This window comes from Panthera tigris, chromosome E1 (assembly GCF_018350195.1).
Source record: "Panthera tigris isolate Pti1 chromosome E1, P.tigris_Pti1_mat1.1, whole genome shotgun sequence".
In the NCBI taxonomy this organism is placed as follows: domain Eukaryota; kingdom Metazoa; phylum Chordata; class Mammalia; order Carnivora; family Felidae; genus Panthera; species Panthera tigris.
Window position 1 is genome coordinate 24,957,649 of NC_056673.1, and position 19,838 is coordinate 24,977,486.

A 19,838-nucleotide genomic window follows, 5' to 3' on the forward strand; every position below is an offset into this window, starting at 1 on the left:
AGAGGGAGACACAGAATCTGAAATGGGCTCCAGGCTCTGAGCTGTCAGCACAGAGCCCGACGCAGGGCTCGAACTCATGGACCATGAGATCGTGACCTGAGCCGAAGTCGGACGCTAACCCACTGAGCCACCCAGGTGCCCCTAAATGATTTTTTTTAAATGTTTATTTATTTATTTTCAGAGAGAGAGAGAGCACGCGCGTGAGAGCGCACAAGTGGGGGAGGAGCAGAGAGAAAGGGAGAGATAGGAAGAATACCAAGCAGGCTCTGCACTAACAGTGTAGCCTCAGGGCTCAAACTCAGGAACCATGAGATCAGGACCTGAGCAGATATCAAGAGTCGGATGCTTCACCAAGTGAGACCTCCAGGCACCCCTACAGTTCTTTTTATAATATGCGGTTTTGTAGCTGAGTTGCAGTTATACTACACAATGAAACAGATGTAGAACTACTGGTACTATTACTCTCTGTACCTGTCATTTACTTCAAACCTACCTGGAAAAGGAGATTCAAAAACTCATTGGCAAGAACATTTTTCACGCTCCAAATCTGGTAGTCTTCTAGAGTAAGATGGCCCATCTGAAAGAGAAACAATGTTTAAAAAGATCTCATGTAAAGAATGTCCTCATTTTTACTGAACTTGAGTAAAATCTGATTTATTAAACGTCTATTGGTCATTTTTATTTTAAAGCAAACAAATAACTTAAAGTAGATGCTGCATGTTCATCTGAAAACTAGGCCAGCTAGGATAAGTTTAAAAGCAACAAAACTCTCTCAAAGCAGTCAATGGTAAATGAGGATAATTTATCATCAATAAGCTTTATCCTCCAATAACCTGGGAAATAATTCACATTATCTTCTGCTTCAAGGGTTATCTAGGGAAAACCACAAAAGGCTCTGAATAAAGTGGAGTATTTACTAATTAAAAAAATTTTTTTTTAGTATCTATTTCTGAGAGACAGAGCATGAGCAGGGGACAGGCAGAGAGAGAGGGAGATACAGAATGTGAAGCAGGCTCCAGGCTCTGAAGCAGGGCTTGAACTCACAAACTATGAGAGCATGACATGAGCTGAAGTCGCCACCTATTTACTAATTTTTGAAAGCAAAAAAGCAGACTCTGGATTATGTCCTTTCATTCTAACAATTTTCTACAACCTTCTTAGAAATATCTACCAATATTATCAGACTTCTTAGACATTTAAAGGAATTTGATAATAAATTTCTGATATATCAAAAATGAGTATCTATATAAGATTTTCCCAAAACAAATTTAATAATTTATAAGTTGAGTAAAGGCAGCATTTTTATAGTGTCAATGTGTACAAAAAATTCCATATACATATAAAGGCAATATAACCAAATGTTTCTTACTGCTTGTGTTCACATAATTACTTATCAATCTTAGATGAATAATGTTTTTTGCTTTCATTATTTAATGATATTGATATGTTCTCTTTTCATTATATGCTAACCACATGTAAGAAAAGATTTTCAATTACTACAGTTATGATTATTAGCTTTCACAATACAACTTCTTAGTATGTTAATATTAAATCCAAATTTAGTATGTTAATACTAAATCCAAATCCAGTATTACGCTTTTTTTTTTTAATAAAAAAAAAAAGCATAATATTGACATAATCTGTCTCTAGTGAACAGCTTTGGCTGAAGGGCCCAAGTTTTATTCTGAACTGTTACTATTTCATTATTGTTGCTACATGGAGATGGAACAGCTAAATTAAATTATCTTCTTGTTAAAGTTTACAATAGAGCCAGAAGTAGAAACTCCATCTTACATAAATAGACAGCAATAATTCCTACTATTTATTATTCAGAAAAAAAAGTATTAAAAATTGTACCTCTACATGAGGCATTTTCTAACAGAAATTGTTGCAGGTTTCTACGCATATCAAATAGAAGTGGATACCTTAGTTTCTGGTAGAGAGAGGTAAACAAGGGAGACTATCTGTACTGCCAAAGCTCAAGCCCTATAAAACTCACCTCTGTTACTGAGCATTAGTTAATAAGCCTATGATGATTCCTTCTAGAATCATGATTGAAGAAAGAAAAAAAAAAAACTAATGTCACTTATTTTATCTAAACCTCTGTAATACTACTGTAGTCTACATCCTACCAATCTGGTACTTGGTACATGTCAAAATTTGAAGGGAAAGGCTCAAAATAACTCAAATATGCCTCACATATGTGCATTATTTTCAACTTCACACGGTGACACAAAGACATTACAGTAATGTAAGCTATAGGAATAAACCTATTATAATATCCTTACTAATAAATGTTGTCAAACTAAAAAAAAAAATAAATAAGAAGAATTTATTCTTTGTTAAGTATATGCTTACTCTTGGTATTACGTGATTATCCTGGCTGCTATTAAATAATTCAGGAGACATCATTATTAATACTATTAGAAAAAAATAATTTAGGAATATATGTATCACCCAAATTGAGATAAAAAATCATTTCTATCATCCCAGATATCCTATGGTCCTTCCCAATTAATCCATGCATTCCCCAAATCACTATTCTAATACCTATCACCATTTATCAGTTTTGCCTCTGTTTTTGAGTTTCACATAAATGGAATCACACAGTAAGTATTCTTTTTTGTGTGACTTTTTTTGCTCAATATAAGGTTAGCCCTACTATAACTTATTAAAATGGAAGAAATAAATATTATAAACCATAGATGTCAAGGGCTATGTCTATTTAATTTTTATAAAACATCCAGTTGTAAAATATAAGTTTATATATATAAACACTTAAGGAGCTGTTTAAAGACAGAATGGGCTATCTTTAGAGACAACTTCGTGGTACTATAACTGTAGGTCCAAATAAACCTTTGGTGGAAGTGATGCAGAAGGGATTCAAATATGTATATAAGCTATATATCCTAATTCACTGTACATGGTATTTTCAGAAAAGAATATAATTTATCCTAGCCCTAGCTAGACTCACCTTTGTGGTGTCATGTGCATTCAATATGCCTTCTACAATGTCAGATAGATCCGTATGTAATTCCTTAAAAAAAAAAAATCCAAAGGAGTAATTAGAAAAGAGTAGTTACATTTTATTATTCAATGGCTACAGAATACTGTATTTTAGTCAAGTATTGTTAATTTTTTTATTTAAAAAATTTTTTTAATTTTTTTTAACATTTATTAATTTTTGATACAGAGAGAGACAGAGCATGAACAGGGGAGGGGCAGAGAGAGAGGGAGACACAGAATCTGAAACAGGCTCCAGGCTCTGAGCGGTCAGCACAGAGCCTGACACAGGGCTCGAACCCACGGACCGCGAGATCATGACCTGAGCGGAAGTCGGATGCCTAACTGACCGAGCCACCCAGGCGCCCCTATTTAAAAATTTTTTAATATTATTATTATTATTTTACAGTGTTATATTCATTTCAGGTATACAATACAGTGATTCAACATTTCCATACAACACCCAGGGCTCATGACCACAAGTGCCCTCCTTAATCCCCATCATCTATTTAACCCATTCCCCTACACTCCTCCCCTCTAGTAACCATCAGTCAAATATACATTTTTTTTTTTTTTGAGAGAGTGTGTGCATGTGGGGGGGGGGGGGGTGGGGGGAGGGAGAGGGAGAGAGAATGTGAAGCAGGCTCCATGCTCAGTTGGATCGCCTGAACCTGGGATCATGACCTGAACAGAAATCAAGAGTCAGACACTCAACCAACTAAGCCACCTAGGTGCCCCAAGTATTTTTTTAAATTACCTTAATAAGTTCTTAGGTTTCCTTTAAAAAAAATTAAGACAATTTTCCTGTAATTTCATTCTTTACACAGTAAGTTCAGTTTATTAAATTTTCTAAGATACATTCTCTTTCCTATTTTGTACCTTCAGCTATGAATATTTTGAGTATGTAGCATTAATATAGCAACTCAAAATAATAACAAATCCTTTTCTCTCTCTTTTTAAATTCTCCACTCCACTTTCCTATTGGAAGTTTACATACAACAATATGTATACAATCAGAACTTACTGGTATATCATCAGTGCGGTTGTCCTTCCACACCTCTAAAAGTGCAACCACCATGTCTCTCAGTTCAACCCTGGAGAGAACTCCATCACGGTCAACATCAAATACCTTGAAGCAAACTAAAGAAAAGAAACTCTTATGGAGGAAAATTACTTTTCTATTCTGAAGTACAATGCCTTTTACTAGACGCTGACCTAGCAAAATTAGTTTCTCAAGCAAGTATATTTGGATTAAGTTCTCATCTGGAGCAGACTATAATATGTCATTAAAGTCCTTTAAACTTGTAGGGCTTCCTGCATTCTTCGTAAATCTCTCTCTGAATCAGTACCTGGGTTACAGTCCTATGCTTTACCCAAATTTAGAGTTAAATTCCTTGCAAACTGATTAAAAAGGGGGGGGGGGAGTTACTATACAATAAATATTACAATATCTCACAGGTTTTGAGGAGGCAATTCAAGCCTTTATATTACTTTCTAATATTTAAAACTGATAAGTTGATTTTTATAGTGCTGAAAGTATTCCATTTACACGGAATATCAGCACTTTGCTAATTAGCTCCAAACAAATCACTATAGTTACCTTCTGTTAGCCCATCAGCAAAAAAAAAAAAAAAAAAAAAAAAAAAAAAAAAAAAAAAAAAAAAAAAAAAAAGTTAAAAACAAATTTAAGGTGATAATTCACCTCATTTGAGATGCAAAATTTTGGCCTCCTTATTTAATATTAGAACTTTAATGGGAACAAATGATCTACCATAAAGTCAGACTGTAGTAATGGCATATCATCAGGGAAGAATTCTGAATTTTTAAAATTAAGTATCTATTTCATGTTTGTGAAGCTGTATTTTAGAAAGACAGTGATGATGACCCTAGTAAATACATTAGAATTAGGTTCCAATTAAATGTAAACTGCTCCATTTTCTCATATCTGGTTAAGATTTAACAATGTAATATACTTATGCTTGTAAATTATGCTACAATAACATTTTAGCTAGGTTAAAGAGACCATTTTAGTATTTAATAAAATTATGTTTTGATCATAAATTTCATCTTGCTAATAAAATATTAATGTATACAAGTGACAGAAAATGAGTTGTACTTTAAATTATGCAAGACACAAAATTCTCTATAGACTACCAGAATATATTTTCCAAATGCTTAACACTGTCAAATATATTGTAAGTGATATAGTTCATTGATCATGAACTGCAAATTCATCAGGAAAATCAATCCCATTATTAATCAAAAAGATCCCAAACTACTCCACAGTAAAAAAGAAGAGATGAGTGAATCCTTAAACTGACCTCAGGAAAACCTCAACATGAGACTAATATTTACCAACCTGACAATGTGATAAAAATTCAAGCCTTAATACACAGATGATTTTATATAGATGAATGCTAATTCTTTCTGTGTAGTTTGCAAATTTTGTGACAAAGTTTAACACACTTACATTTTTGTCTTTCAGCCAGGGGTCCCCTACAACAGGCTGATAACCCACAAGATATCTCCTTAAAATCTATGTGATTGTCACGATTTTCATCAAAAGCATTAAACAAACCTGTAAAATAGGAAAAGATACCATAAATCACAGCCAACAAGTCTCCTAATATTAATAATATCATGTTTATGAAAAGAGGCATGACTCCCACAAACTGGTCAAATTAAAAAAAAAAATTGTTTATCAGTAGCTCCTACTGCCTCAGGAAGTATTTTTCTCCTGGCATAATTAAAATTAAAACTAAAGACCATAGCAGAAAACACATTCCTATCATCCTGTGTTTGGTTATATTTGCCTGTTTGTCTCTATCTTCTATCACTTGTAACAGCTAAAAATGATGATGTCATGTAAAAAATTAAAATAAATTGAAAAAAATTAAGAACTGAAAAAATAATCAGAAATTACTATTATCCTTACTTAGATTGAGAAGAAAAAGGAAAAAAGGAGAAAAGCTGAACTGTATACTTAAAGATAATATATGAGCTCCCATAAACCTCTTTCATTAAGCAAAGAAAAACATGTTACAAACAAAAGAAATTCTGTACTGCAGTCTTCTTTGTAGTTTATGTTTTATAAATAAATACTTAAAATCAAAAACAAAAGAAAATTTGTAATCTTGTGGTTTTCAAACTTTCTAACTCAGGACTCTGAGATCAAGACCTGAGCTGAGAATAAGAGTCGGATGCTTAACTCACTGAGCCAACCAGGCAACTCTGGTTTTCAAACTTTGTGTAAAACATAGAAATGGAATAATTTTGTTCTCAAATAAAATGGTTTTTCAACCTGCAATTCTAAAAAGGTGAAAACACAATTGTACTGTTGAAGTAAGGTGGAAAAGCCCAGATCCCCATCTGTCCTGGCTCCCCCAATAAGTACTTCTAAAGTACCCCAGGAATCTGAAGAATACAGACTATATTTCAAGAATTCTGTGCCCTTAGTTTAAAGAGTAGAAAACTAAAGCTCAGATGGGGTTAAGTGATTTGCCAAAAGTAAGAAAAGTTAAGAAGAACACAACCCAAATATTCAGATCCCAAATATGATTTTTATGATATTATCCACAATTATTCTTTGTATTCCTAATTAAAAAAAAAGTTATAGCAATGAAAAGTTTAAAGCTAGCAAGAACCTCAGAGATATTCCAGGCTAGTAATTTTTAAATCTTTTTTGGTAGGGGGAAGGATATAGCAGTGGAACCTTCTTATGTAGAAGAAAAATAGTAGAGGCACTTGAGGTGAGAAAGAGGTGGACTTATGGGTGGAAACCTGGAGCTTTACCCACACAGTGGCCACCACCCTATTCCATGCACCATAGGCTAAGACACTTCATTGGAATACAGTGACTAACTTAGTCCAACTCATTTTATATTTGAGGATATTCAGGTGCAGAGAGAGCTAACCTGATTTATGAAAGGTTACACAGGTAGAATAGGAAGCTCAAGACCACAATCTTCATTCCCCTTTTTGTTTTTTTCCCACTAAACAATGCTATTTGCAAGAAATTTGGAAACTTATAACATTATGGCATTTTAGAGTTAAGATGGATGTAATGGTTAGAAATAAGAGATGGACTCAGGTGTGTTTGCCATTTGTAGAAAACAGACCTACCTTCACTTAGAGATGGACGAATGGGTGGTGAAACCAATGGGCCAAATGTCTCTAAATCAAATCGTCCAGTCCGGGATTGAGCCTTTAGCAACCAATAGCGTTTCTCCAGATCAATGATGTCTGATTCTTCCACTGAGAGTCAAATCAAATAACATTATAAAACCTCAGACTTCTCTTCTGGGCAGTTAGTTCATCCTGATCACATAACTTCCAAGGATATATTTTACTAATTTTCTGATTCAATTGTTAAAAATAGTAATTACCTAAAACAAAACTCTGGAAGACAAATACGTTATATCTAAAATGGCATGAGAATTAAATCTGAATTAATATAAAAGTGGTTTTAAAAATCAGGAAAAAATGTTCACAATTTCCCATTAAGTAGGCTGCTTAAACCCAACATGTAAAATAATAAACAACTGAGACATTTCTTTTTGGCTTCCTATACCACTTTTATCTATACTCCCTTTTCATAATTTTCAACTTCTATCTTGGATTTAAAGATTTTATATACATATTCGCTCCTGGTTACACTGTAAACATCCTAACAGCAGGATCCATGTCTGATTCATCCTGTCAATATGGTAACTACTTACACATTCAATACTTATTAAATAAATAAAAAAGAATATGAAAAAGATGCTATAAATGACAAAAGTCAATAAATGACAGATGAGATAGGATAGGATTTACAATGTGATAAATAATAGGTGCATCATGAAAACATGAATGTCCTTCACCCCTCATACATCAGAAGGTAGACTAAAAAATTACAGATATGCTCCAACCACAGTTACATTTTCCATGTTGTGTTCCCCGCCACCCCCGCCCCCCACCCCATGCAAAGAAGTAAGATTTAGAAAGCAAACAAAGTGAGTCCTTCCAGTGCCCTGGCTTTTTGCCTGCAATCACCTTCCAGACCTTGGCAAGATTGGAGGAACCTAAGCAGTGAGAGATTTCGCTGAGTTAAACAGAGAAGTTATAGTTCTGGGAGGTTAAGATAGCCGAAATTTGCAAAGCAGAATACTGGAGAGGAAAGAGTTATACAAAGAAAGAGCTCCAGAAATCTGCATAGGACTCTTGTTGAGTTTTGGCAGAATAGTAAGCTATGTATGTATATAGTGAAATTCATTTGAGGCTGGGCTAGGAGATACCTAAGTTTTGGCTAGCCAGAGTAGAGACACTTTCCTGAACACAGGGAGTAGATTAAGAAGGTCACACTTAATTAGAAGGGAAAAAACTCTAGAGTAAATGCTACTTCAGACTTAATAAAGCTTTAAAAAAAATTTTTTTTATATTTATTTATTTTTGAGAGACAGAGAGACAAAGCACAAGCAGGGGAGGGGCAGAGAGAGGAGACACACAATCTGAAGCAGGCTCCAGGCTCTGAGCACAGAGCCCGACACTGGGCTTGAACCCGAGAACCATGAAATCGTGACCTGAGCCAAAGTCAAATAGTTAATGGACTGAGTCACCCAGGCATGCCACCCTAATAAAGCTTTTAAAAAAATCCTTGAAAATGCCAAGCTGATCCACAAGTAATTTACCGGCCTATCAAAAGAAAACAAATTCCTTTTAAAGGAAGAATCCACTTAGCCATAACATTCATAATGTCTAGCATCCAAAAAAATATGACACAAGCAGGAAAAAGTGATCCAAAATCAGGAAAAAATTAGTCAATACAAAAACCTATAGAAATAACAGAGAATTTGGAATTAGCAGACAAGGCTTTAAAACATCTATTGGAAACAGCTCAAGAATTTAAGGAAAACCATGACTACGTTGAGGGGAAAAGGGAGGGAACTAAAAAAGCACCAACTGATACTTTCTACTTATTTTTTACAATTTTTTAAATTTTTTTTAATTTATTTTTGAGAGAGAGACAGAGCGCGAGCAGGGGAGGGGCAGAGATAGGAAGACACAGAATCTGAAGCAGGCTCTAGGCTCTGAGCTGTCAGCACAGAGCCCGAGGCAGGGCTCGAACCCACGTACCAAGAGATCATGACAGAGCTGAAGTCAGATGTCCAACCAAGCTACCCAGGCATCCCCCAACTGATAGTTTTTTAAAAATATGTTTATTTTGAGAGAGAGCACCGGAGTCTGCATGTGTGTGCATGTGCACAAGTGAGGTGGGGGCAAAGAGGGAGAGAGAATCACAAGCAGGCTCCGTGCTGGCAGCACAGAGCCCGATGTGGGGCTTGATCTCATGAAACTGTGAGATCATGACCTGAGGTGAAACCAAGAGTCCAAAGTTCAACCGACTGAGTCACCCAGGTGCCCACCAACTGTTATTTTGATGAATACAAATATTTGAAATAAAAAATTCACTAGAGAATTTCATAGCAATTTAAAAACTACAAAGGAAAGATCAGTGAATATGAAGACCAAGCAACAAAAACTATCCAAATGGAAGCATAAGGAGAGAAAAAAACTGAAATATTAGAACCGTACTGAACTATAGTATCAAACAGCATAACATGCATGGGGTCCCAGAAAGGGAAGGCAGAAAATATCTGAACTAAAAACAGTTGAAAATTCCCCCAAATTTGATGAAACCTATAATTCCACAGATACCAAAGTTCAATAAATTCTGTGCAAGAAAAATTCAAAGAAAACCAAACCAAGGCAAGTCACAATCAAATTGCTAATAGAAAAAATTTAAAGCAGCAAAAAACAGAAGCAAAACCTACTACAAACAAGGGAACTATGATAAGCAATGATTTCCTTTCAGAAACAAGGGAGCCAGGGGTGCTTGCATGGCTCAGTCAGTTAAGTGTCTGACTCTTAGTTTCAGCTCAGGTCATAATCTCAACAGTTCATGGGGTTGAGCCCCATGTCAAGCTCTGTGCTGACAGCACCTGCTTGGGATTTTCTCTCCTTTTCTTTCTGACTCTCCCCCACTCAAAATAAATAAAAAGTTGAAAGAAAAGAAAAGAAAAGAAAAGAAAAGAAAAGAAAAGAAAAGAAAAAAGAAAAGAAAAGAAAAGAAAAGAAAAGAAAAAAAGAGCAAAGAAAGCCAGAAAACAATGGGGGAAAAATGTTGAAAGAAAAAAAACCTGTTATTTTCATATTCTATATCCTATGCAAATATCCTTCAAAAAAGGGGAGGGGGGATGAAGAACTTTTTGGACAGACCAAAGCTCAAAGAATTCATCAACAGCAGAACTGCATCAAAAGGAATATTAAGGGATATTCTTCAGACTGAATACCAGATAGCAATCAGTATGTATGTATGTATGTATGTATGTATGTATGTATGTATGTATGTATCTATCTATCTATCTATCTATCTATCTATCTATCTATCTATCTATCCAAAGGAATGTTGAAAACAGGAAATGCCCAGTCTTTAAACTTCCATGGGGCGGATATCACTGACCATACAAGATTTTGGATAGGAGCTTGATGGCAGCTTTGGTTAGACTAAGTTTTTCTTCAGTTCAAATGCTTTGAAAACTGAGTTCAGATTTCTATTCAAGAGAACCCAGAAACTGCTAGCTTTTGAAACTAGGGGTCCATAAACTCCAGCCTGGAGGCTGCATGCATGTTCATATAAATAGTGTTTTATTAAAGCACAGCCACACCATTTACTAACATATATAATTTATGGCTGCTAACGTATTACAATGGCAAAGTTGAGTAATTGTGATAAACAGATATATGGCCCACAAGTCTGAAATATTTACTATCTGCCTTTTTTAAGAAAAGGTTTTGCCAATCTCTGTGTTAGACCTTGAAAGTGCATGACTGCAAGACTTCAAAACTGAGACTACACAAAATGACAGCACCTAGGGACCAAAGAGCCTTGAGACTGTGACCCTTCAAGAGTCTGAGATTTTAAAATTGTTAGGCCATAAAACTGTAAAATCAAGAGATCTCTTTTCACTTCTCAGCCTGCCCCCAATCAGCAAGATTTCCACCTGAGAGAACTGGGTGGCAAAAATTATCTTTGTATGTAGGGTTCCTTCAGATTCAAATCTGAAACAGGTTTCTCAAAAGTTTGGCTACTTTTTCTTCATTCCAGCACAACTTGTCCTCAGGCAGGCTCACTCCCCTGCCAGCCTTACTTCCAACCTCAGCATCTGGCCTGAGATTTGAAAACACCCTATATACCCTTGATCACCCAGGAAGGGCTTTGTCTCTCTGGAGTTTCACTTTCTTTTCTTTTTTTTTTTTTAAAGTTTATTTTCATTTATTTATTAATATTTATTTTATTTACTTATAGAGAGCAAGCAGGTGAGGGGCAGAGAGGGGACAGAATCCTAAGCAGGCTCTGTGCCACCAGCACAGAGCCCGGTGTGGGGCTCAAACTCACATACCTTGAGATTGTGACCTGAGGTAAAATCAAGGTCAGATGTTTAATCGACTGAGCCAACTGGGCACCCTCTTTTTTTTTTTTTTTCTAAGATTTCTTTGTATGCAATGGCTTTATTTATTTATTTTTTTTTAGTTTATTTTTGAGAGAGAGAGAGAGAGACAAGTATGCACACAGCAGGGGAGGGCCTGAGAGGGAGACACAGAAGCAGGCTCCAGGCTCCAAGCTGTCAGCACAGAGCCTGATGCAGGGCCCCAACCCATGAATGGTAACCTGAGTCAAAGTTGGACATTTAACTGACTGAACCACTCAGGTGCCCCTGCATGCAATGGCTTTAAAGAAGAGTATGATTGTTTCGTCTATGTAGTGATTTCATGTTATTACAGTGTAAGTGAAAGTCTTTTATACCCTTCTACTTCCCAACCTAAAGCAGAACCCTTCAATTAGCATTTAACATGAATCTGAAAATTCTCACCAGTGCAATAAGATATAAATATGAAAGTACAATATTAGAAAAGAAGAAGCAAGGTTATTCTTTGTGTAAAGCAGAATGCATATCAAAAAACTCAGTTTTTTACAAATTATAATTGGGTTTAAAAATCTATAAGGATACAAAAACATATACAAATATCCATGCTTTTCTTATATAACAATAGCATGTAAGAAAATATAAAAGACAAAAAACACAAAAATAGCAATTCCCCACAAGAAACAAATATCTAAAAGTAAACTTTAAGATATAAATGAAACTTTTATGAAGAACACTTTGTAACTAATATTACAGATCTGAATAAATGAAGAAGCATACCATGGCCCAACAGGGCCTTGATAGAGGCATACCATGGAGTTAAACAGGGTGTAAGATCACACTGTGAGGGTGGTATAAGAGTAGAGATCTGAAGGAGGCAAGGGGACAAATCACAGAGAAAAAACTTTCTAGAGAACAAGGAAGGCCTCAAGATGAAAGCTTGCTTAGCAAGCTCAAGGAAAACAAAGAAGATCAGAGTGGCTGAAATGGAGTTAATGAAGGGGAGAATAATAAGAGAGTAGTAGGAGATAAAATCAAAGAAAAAATGGTCAGATTATGTCATTGTGAGAACTATGGGTTTTTTTTTTTTAATGTTTATTTAATTTTAAGAGAGAGAGAGAGAGAGCAAGAGAGAGCAAGTACAAGCAGGGGAGGGGCAGAGAGAAAGGGAAGAGAGAAAAGGAAGACACAGAATCCAAAGCAGGCTCCAGGCTCTGAGCTGTCAGCACCGAGCCTGAAAGTGGGGCTTGAATTCATGAGTCATTAGTTTATGACCTGAGCCGAAGTCGGATACTCAACCTACTGAGCCACCCAGGTGTCCCCCTACAAAACTTTTTTTTTAACGTTTATTTATTTTTAGAGAGAGGGAGAGAGACACAGAGCATGAGTGGGGAAGGGGGAGAAAGAGAGAGAGGGAGACACAGAATCCAAAGGAGGCTCCAGGCCCTGAGCTTCAGCACAGAGCTAGATGCGGGGCTCAAACCTACCAACTGCAAGATTTTGACCTGAGCTGAAGTCGGACGCTTAACCAACTGAGCCACCCAGGCGCCCCACTTCACGAAATTTTATTTTACTTATTTTTTAATGTTTGTTTGTTTATTTTGAGAGAGAGGGAGAGACAGAGTGTGAGTAGGGGAGGGGCAGAGCGAGAGGGAGACACAGAATCCGAAGCAGGCTCCAGGCTCTGAGCTGTCAGCACAGAGCCCGACGCGGGGCTCTAACTCACAAACCGTGAGATCATGACCTGAGCCAAAGTCGGACGCTCAGCCGACTGAGCCACCCAGGCACCCCTAAAAGAAATTATATTCCTTTTGCTTGACTTCCAAGGGGCTCCCTGGACTTAAAGCTAATATCTATTTTCCTTTCCTACCTCCATTCTTTTTTTTTTTTTTAAGTTTATTTATCCATTTTGATACAGAGAGAGGGAGCAAAGCCAAGTGGGGAAGGGGAAGAAAGAGGGAGAGAGGGAATCCCAAGTAGAATCCACACTGAAAATGTGGAGCCCAATGTGGGGCTCAAACTCACGAACCTTGAGATCATGGCCTGAGCCAAAGGTGAACACATAAATGACTGAGTGAACCAGGAGCCCCCCCTACTCATTATACTGCCCTGATGCTATGCCTAAAACCTAAAAAAAAAAGAGGTTGTTACTTAAAAGATCTAAGAGTAAAATTCTTTTGAAAGTAAAATATAAAATTAACACTGCACTAGGAACATAGAATTTTGTGTAATTATACATCAACAGATGGAAGAAATGAGATATTCAGAAAGCCAGTATTGTAATTTACTCTGAAGCAGAAGAAAACTCATGGAAATGACCACACCTGCCATAGGCAAAAACAAAAAAGGCCTTGACAATATGTACCTGGGGTCAAGTACACTGGTTCTGACTTGTCCCCATTTTACAAAGAAGAATGCTCTCTTGGGAAGTTCTTAACTTTGCTATCTCCAGAATAGTCCTCTTAATGATCCATAAAATCTATGAACAGGAATTCTAAGAGTGACAATGAAGTTACCCTACACTTTGGCATTTAAAAAGAACTAATTACTTATTAATTATTAAAAGTAACTATACACTGAGGAACAAGATTACTTGTTTTTGTCAAATTACACAAAATCATTGTTCATAGTTTTAAATAATGGGCTAAGTTCATTTTTAAAATTTTACAGAAAAATCATCAAGGAAGATTATGATACAAAAAAGATAAAATTTTCATACAAGAGTACACACTGTCATAGATTCTCTTTTGTAACTAAATATCAAATATACTACATTCATTGACACTGTAACCTCCTGATGAATCCACCTTTGCAAAGGTCCAATAATTTTGAAACTAAAACTAAATTTTAAAAATATGCAAAACTTCTACATAAGTACATAGTTTTCATTTTTTTTAAAACAGAGCTATCTATCAAATACCTATATAACTGAATTTACTAAAAAGGAATATTTAGGGGTTCCCAAGTGGCTCAGTCAGTTGAGCGTTCGACTTTGGCTCAGGTCATGATCTCATGGTTCATAGTTTCGAGTCCAGAGTCGGGCTCTGTGCTGACAGCTCAGGGCCTGAAGCCTGCTTCAGATTCTGTGTCTCCCTCTCTCTCTGTCCACCCCCACCCCCGCTTGTACTCTCTCTCTCAAAAATAAATAAACATTAAAAAAAGTTAGTAAGGGGGCGCCTGGGTGGCGCAGTCGGTTAAGCGTCCGACTTCAGCCAGGTCACGATCTCGCGGTCCGTGAGTTCGAGCCCCGCGTCAGGCTCTGGGCTGATGGCTCGGAGCCTGGAGCCTGTTTCCGATTCTGTGTCTCCCTCTCTCTCTGCCCCTCCCCCGTTCATGCTCTGTCTCTCTCTGTCCCAACAATAAATAAAAAACGTTGAAAAAAAAATTAAAAAAAAAAAAAAGTTAGTAAGGAGAGTAATCACAGGAGTCTGATATATAAACTGAGATAGCACTACTGTTTCCTTTTCCAAAATAAGATACCTGGTCACTTCATTTACAATGTATGAAAGAAAAAGAAACCTTTTTGTTCCTGCAGAGAAACTGCTTTCTCAAATTCTAAACTTTCTTCTAAGTAGTAGATCTACATATAAAAAATCTGACCCTGAAACAAAACAAGGAAGACAGTAGCCTTGACAGAAACTATGTTCTCATTTGAATACTTCTAGGTACTGACCATATGCTCAACAAGTACTTCTGATTAATTAGTGTTTATACAATACACTAAATTAGAAACACACACAAATCACACTGACTTGACTCTCAAAATTTTTTACCTTTGATAACTGTTTATAAATCTCCTTAAAAAGCACAATTTCTTTGCTAAAGGAGAAATGCGTAGGGGCGCCTGGGTGGCTCAGTTAAGCATCAGACTTCAGCTCAGGTTATGATCTCATGGTTCATGGGTTGGAGCCCCGCATCAGGCTCTGTGCTGACAGCTCAGAGCCTGGAGCCTACGTTGGATCCTGTGTCTCCCTCTGTGTCTGCCCCACCCCTGCTCACTCTATGTCTCTCAAAAATGAATAAAGGCTAAAAAAAAAAAAAAAAAAAAAAAAAAAAAAAAACAACTTAGAAAAAAAAATGTGGAAAGATGTGTTGAATATATTTAAAAGAAAAAAAAAGATCAGATCGTCATGGTCACCAATTAAAACCATGCTTTACAGTTCCCTCTTACGCTTATGTGATCTGTTCATATTTTGGTTATAGACTGCATGCAATTCATCATCAAATATTTGCCAAAAGCAGGCTAAAATAAATTATATATATTATTACATGAACTGGCAACTGAAGTGCTGGGAAGAGGGAAGGGAACTAACTTTATTTTCACTTAAAGAAGTTAGAGGTAATGACTGCAATAATAATTACTCTACTTGCAACTCATAGATCAATATCAGAACTTATATTTTACTAGCTAAATACGAATGAATCTATCACCCATCTAAAAGTATAATTTTTTTCTGGTTCACAACAGCAGCACACCATACTCCCAACATTCTAAATAATTCCTGGCCTACACTTGGGCCATCCTAATCAAGTCCCATCTTACCAGAGGTTCCAGCTGCAGAAATAGCTCTTTAATGCCAGAAATGGGTTCTCATTAAAAACAAACAAACAAAAAACTGGCAAAACATCCAAGCGTTTTCAAACAGTAACACATTTCTTGACACTGTTGAGGAAGCAACCTGTTCACAAATGCAACGACCTTCTGAGATCTACTTAAAATGGCTGTAATCCTTACATCTTGTACAACCGATAAGAGGATAATGAAAAAGGGACATGGAGATTTACTAGGGGTTTATGGTCAAAGAATCATTGACATACTTTTTCTCTTATTGAAAGAAAGTGCCAGCAATGCCAGCTAAAATGTTGCAAGGGAATATAATAACACACATATTTTTAATTGAGATAATAAATGCTAAAATAGAAACAATATAAATTTAAATTAGACATCAAAAGAATAATCAAAATGCATTCAAAATTAGCCCAAAATACTACATTAATTACCTCAAATCCACTACTAAAAAATCTGAGTTATTCATCAGGCTTATTCATTCTTATGATACATTTTAAGGAAATTCCAAAAGTTCTTTCTTAGTTTATTTAGAGACACATTTACACGAAAGAATAGGCACAAATATTTTCTTCCAAAAATATGGCTAAATTATATGAAAATATCAATATTAAAGAAAATAACTCTCAATTCATTTTTATCTTATTTGTTAGTTTTTGAGAGAGAGTGTGTGCACACACAAGCAGGGGAGGGGCAGAAGGATAGAGATAGAGAGAGAATCCCAAGAAGTCTTCACATCCAGCTTGGAGCTCAATCCTACCACCAGCTATGAGATCATGACCTGCGCTGAAATCATTGAGTCAGATGCTCAACCGACTGAGACACCCAGGCACCCCTCAATTCATTTTTAAAACATAGTTCTTAAATCATAGTTCTTCTACTGCCCAATTCATTTCTAAGTATCCCAAGGGGGGAAAAAAAGGAAATTGGAAAAGTGAATCTGCAAGATTGTCTGAAGTGAGTCTGAAGAAAATGGTGCACCACAACCACAACTCCTTCTATCTCAATTAACAAGTTACTCATAAAAGATTGAAGAATAAAATGACTGTGTGCCCATAAACTGCCTTCATCTCAATTTTGGCACCTAGTAGCCATCTGATCTTGAGAAAGTTTCTTTAACTTCTCATAGTCTTAGTTTCCTTAGTTTTAGAATATGAATAAAATGAACCTCAGAGAGGGCACAAGGATTAAATGAGAGGATATACAGAGTGCACATAGTGCCTTCTTTAGTAAGTGCTCAATCTACACTAATTAGAACTCTCATAAAGAGAAATTAAGAAAACAGTCCTGTTTACAATTGCATCAAAGAGAATGAAATACCTAGGAATAAATTCAGTCAAGTAGATAGAAGATCCGTACTCTAAAAACTGTTAAGACCTTCTTTAGTATTATGTTTAGATTCCTTTCTCTTTATTTTTTGTGGGTATCTATTAGTTTTTGGTTTGTGGTCAACGTGAGGTTCATATATAATACCCTATATATACAGCAGTCTATTTTTTTTTTTTTTCAACGTTTTCTTTTAATTTATTTTTGGGACAGAGAGAGACAGAGCTTGAACGGGGGAGGGGCAGAGAGAGAGGGAGACACAGAATCGGAAACAGGCTCCAGGCTCCGAGCCATCAGCCCAGAGCCTGACACGGGGCTCGAACTCACGGACCGCGAGATTGTGACCTGGCTGAAGTCGGACGCTTAACAGACTGCGCCACCCAGGCGCCCCTACAGCAGTCTATTTTAAGTCTGTGGTCACTTAAGCTCAAACACATTCTAAAAACACTACATTTTTACCATCTACTTCATATGTTTTTAACACTATATTTTACTTTTTATTCTGTGTATCCCTTAATTATTACAGAAATAGTAGACTTTACTACTTTGTCTTTTAACCTTCATACTAGCATTACAAGTGGTTGATCCCCTACCTTTACTGTATGTTTGCTTTTACAAACAGATTTTTCTGTTTCATAATTTTCTTACTTCTAGCCATGGCCTTTTCTTTTTCACTGAGAGAAGTCCCTTTACTATTTCTTACAAGGCCAGTTTAATGGTGCTAAACTCCTTTAACTTTTGTTTGTCTGGGAAACTATCTCTCCTTCAATTCTGAGCGATAACCTTGCAGATAGAGTATTCTTAGTTGTAGGGTTTTTTCCTTACAGCACTTTGAATATAACATGCCACTCCCTCTTGGCCTGCAAAGTTTCTGCTGAAAGATCAGCTCATGGTCTGATGGGGGTTCTCTTGTATTTGCTCTTACCCCTTTGAAGTTTCTCTTTTATCTTTAATTTCTAACATTTTAATTACTATGTTTCTTCATGTGGATCTCTTTGGGTTCACCTTGTTTGGAAAACTCTGTGATCCCTGAACCTGGGTGTCTGTTTCCTTCCCCAGATTAGGGAAATTTTCAGCTATTATTTCTTCACATATGTTATCTACCCCACTTCCTCCGTATTCTTCTTTAGAGACCCCCATAATGCACATGTTAATATGCCTGACATCCCAGAGGTCCCTTAAACTATCCTCATTTTTAATAATTCTTTTTTCTTTTTGCTGTTCAGCTTGAGTGCTTTCTACCACTCTGTCTTCTAGACTGCTGATCCATTCTTCTGCATCATTACTCTGTTGATTCCCTCTAGTCTATTTTTCATTTCAGTTACTGTATTCTTTACTTCTGATTGGTTCTTTTTTAAAATATTTTCTATCTCTGTTGATGTTTTCACTGTTTATTCATTCTTCTCCTGAGCATCTTTCGACGAGCATCTTTAGTTTTTTTTGTGTGTTTATTTATTTTTGAGAGAGAGAGAGAAAGGAAGGGGCAGAGAGAGAGGAAAACACAGAATCTGAAGCAGGGTCCAGGCTCTGAGTTGTCAACACAGAGCCCGACGCAGGGCTTCAACTCACGATCCTTGAGATCATGACCTGAGCCAAAGTCAGACAACTGAGCCACCCAGATGCCCCTAGGTGAGCATCTTGAGGACCATAACCTTCAAGTTTTTTATCAGGTAGATTGCCAGCTTATCTCTGTTTCATTTAGTTCTTTTTCTTTTATCTTGTTTTATCTTTTATCAAGGTTTTATCTTGTTTTTTTCATTTGGAACATATTCCTGTGTCTCCTCATCCTGCCTGTTTGTTTCCATGTATTAGGTAGATCAACCACATCTCCCAGTCTTTTTTTTTTTTTTAAGTTTATTTATTTTGAGAAAGAGAGAGAAAGAATGCGAGTGGGGGAGGGGCAGAGAGAGAATCCCAAGCAGGCTCCACACTGTCAACGAGAAGCCCAACGCGGGGCTCAAACTCATAAACTGTGAGATCAGGACCTGAGCCGAAATTGAGTCAGATGCTTAACCGACTGAACCACCCAGGTGCCCCACACATCTCCCAGTCTTGAAAGAGTGGCTTTATGTAGAACATGTCCTGTGGGGCCCAGAAGCACAGTCCCCCTAGCCACCAAAACCAGGAGCTCCAAGGGTATCCCCTGGGTGGGCTGTGTGTGCATTTCTATTACGCGGGGCTGTGACTGCTGGAAGTGCATTGATAAGTGGAGCTGTCCCTAGCATGACCGGCTTAGATGCCCCGATGCAGTTACTACAGGCACATTGGTAAGGTTTGGCTGCCCTGCTGAGGCTGGAGCCAGTTTGGGAGGCTGCTGGTCCAGGCCAAAGCCACCCACTGGATGCAGCATGGTGGGAGCTGCTTTGGGGTCCCTGGTTCTGGTGGAGGCCACCCAATGGGTGCTGTGGAGTGGAAGCCATTTGGAGGAGTACTAGACCCAGCTGAGGTCACCTACCAGACAGATACGGTGGAGCAGA

General features: G+C 36.9%; 1 protein-coding gene and 1 long non-coding RNA gene across 4 annotated transcripts in view; one reads left to right on the forward strand and one right to left on the reverse strand.

The window, feature by feature from the left end:
* Positions 1-19,838, reverse strand: part of USP32 (ubiquitin specific peptidase 32) — a 243,513-nt gene that overhangs the window by 82,096 nt on the left and 141,579 nt on the right. For both annotated transcript variants that reach the window (XM_042965446.1, XM_042965445.1), the window contains exons 6-10: positions 7,126-7,257; positions 5,474-5,581; positions 4,028-4,143; positions 2,975-3,037; positions 494-577 (exon numbers count right to left, since the gene is read on the reverse strand). In XM_042965446.1, the coding sequence (XP_042821380.1) occupies positions 494-577; positions 2,975-3,037; positions 4,028-4,143; positions 5,474-5,581; positions 7,126-7,257 (503 nt within the window). The remainder of the gene's footprint in view (positions 1-493; positions 578-2,974; positions 3,038-4,027; positions 4,144-5,473; positions 5,582-7,125; positions 7,258-19,838) is intronic.
* The window catches only part of LOC122233414, a 129,005-nt gene that overhangs the window by 19,616 nt on the left and 89,551 nt on the right, over positions 1-19,838 (forward strand). The window lies entirely within an intron of this gene.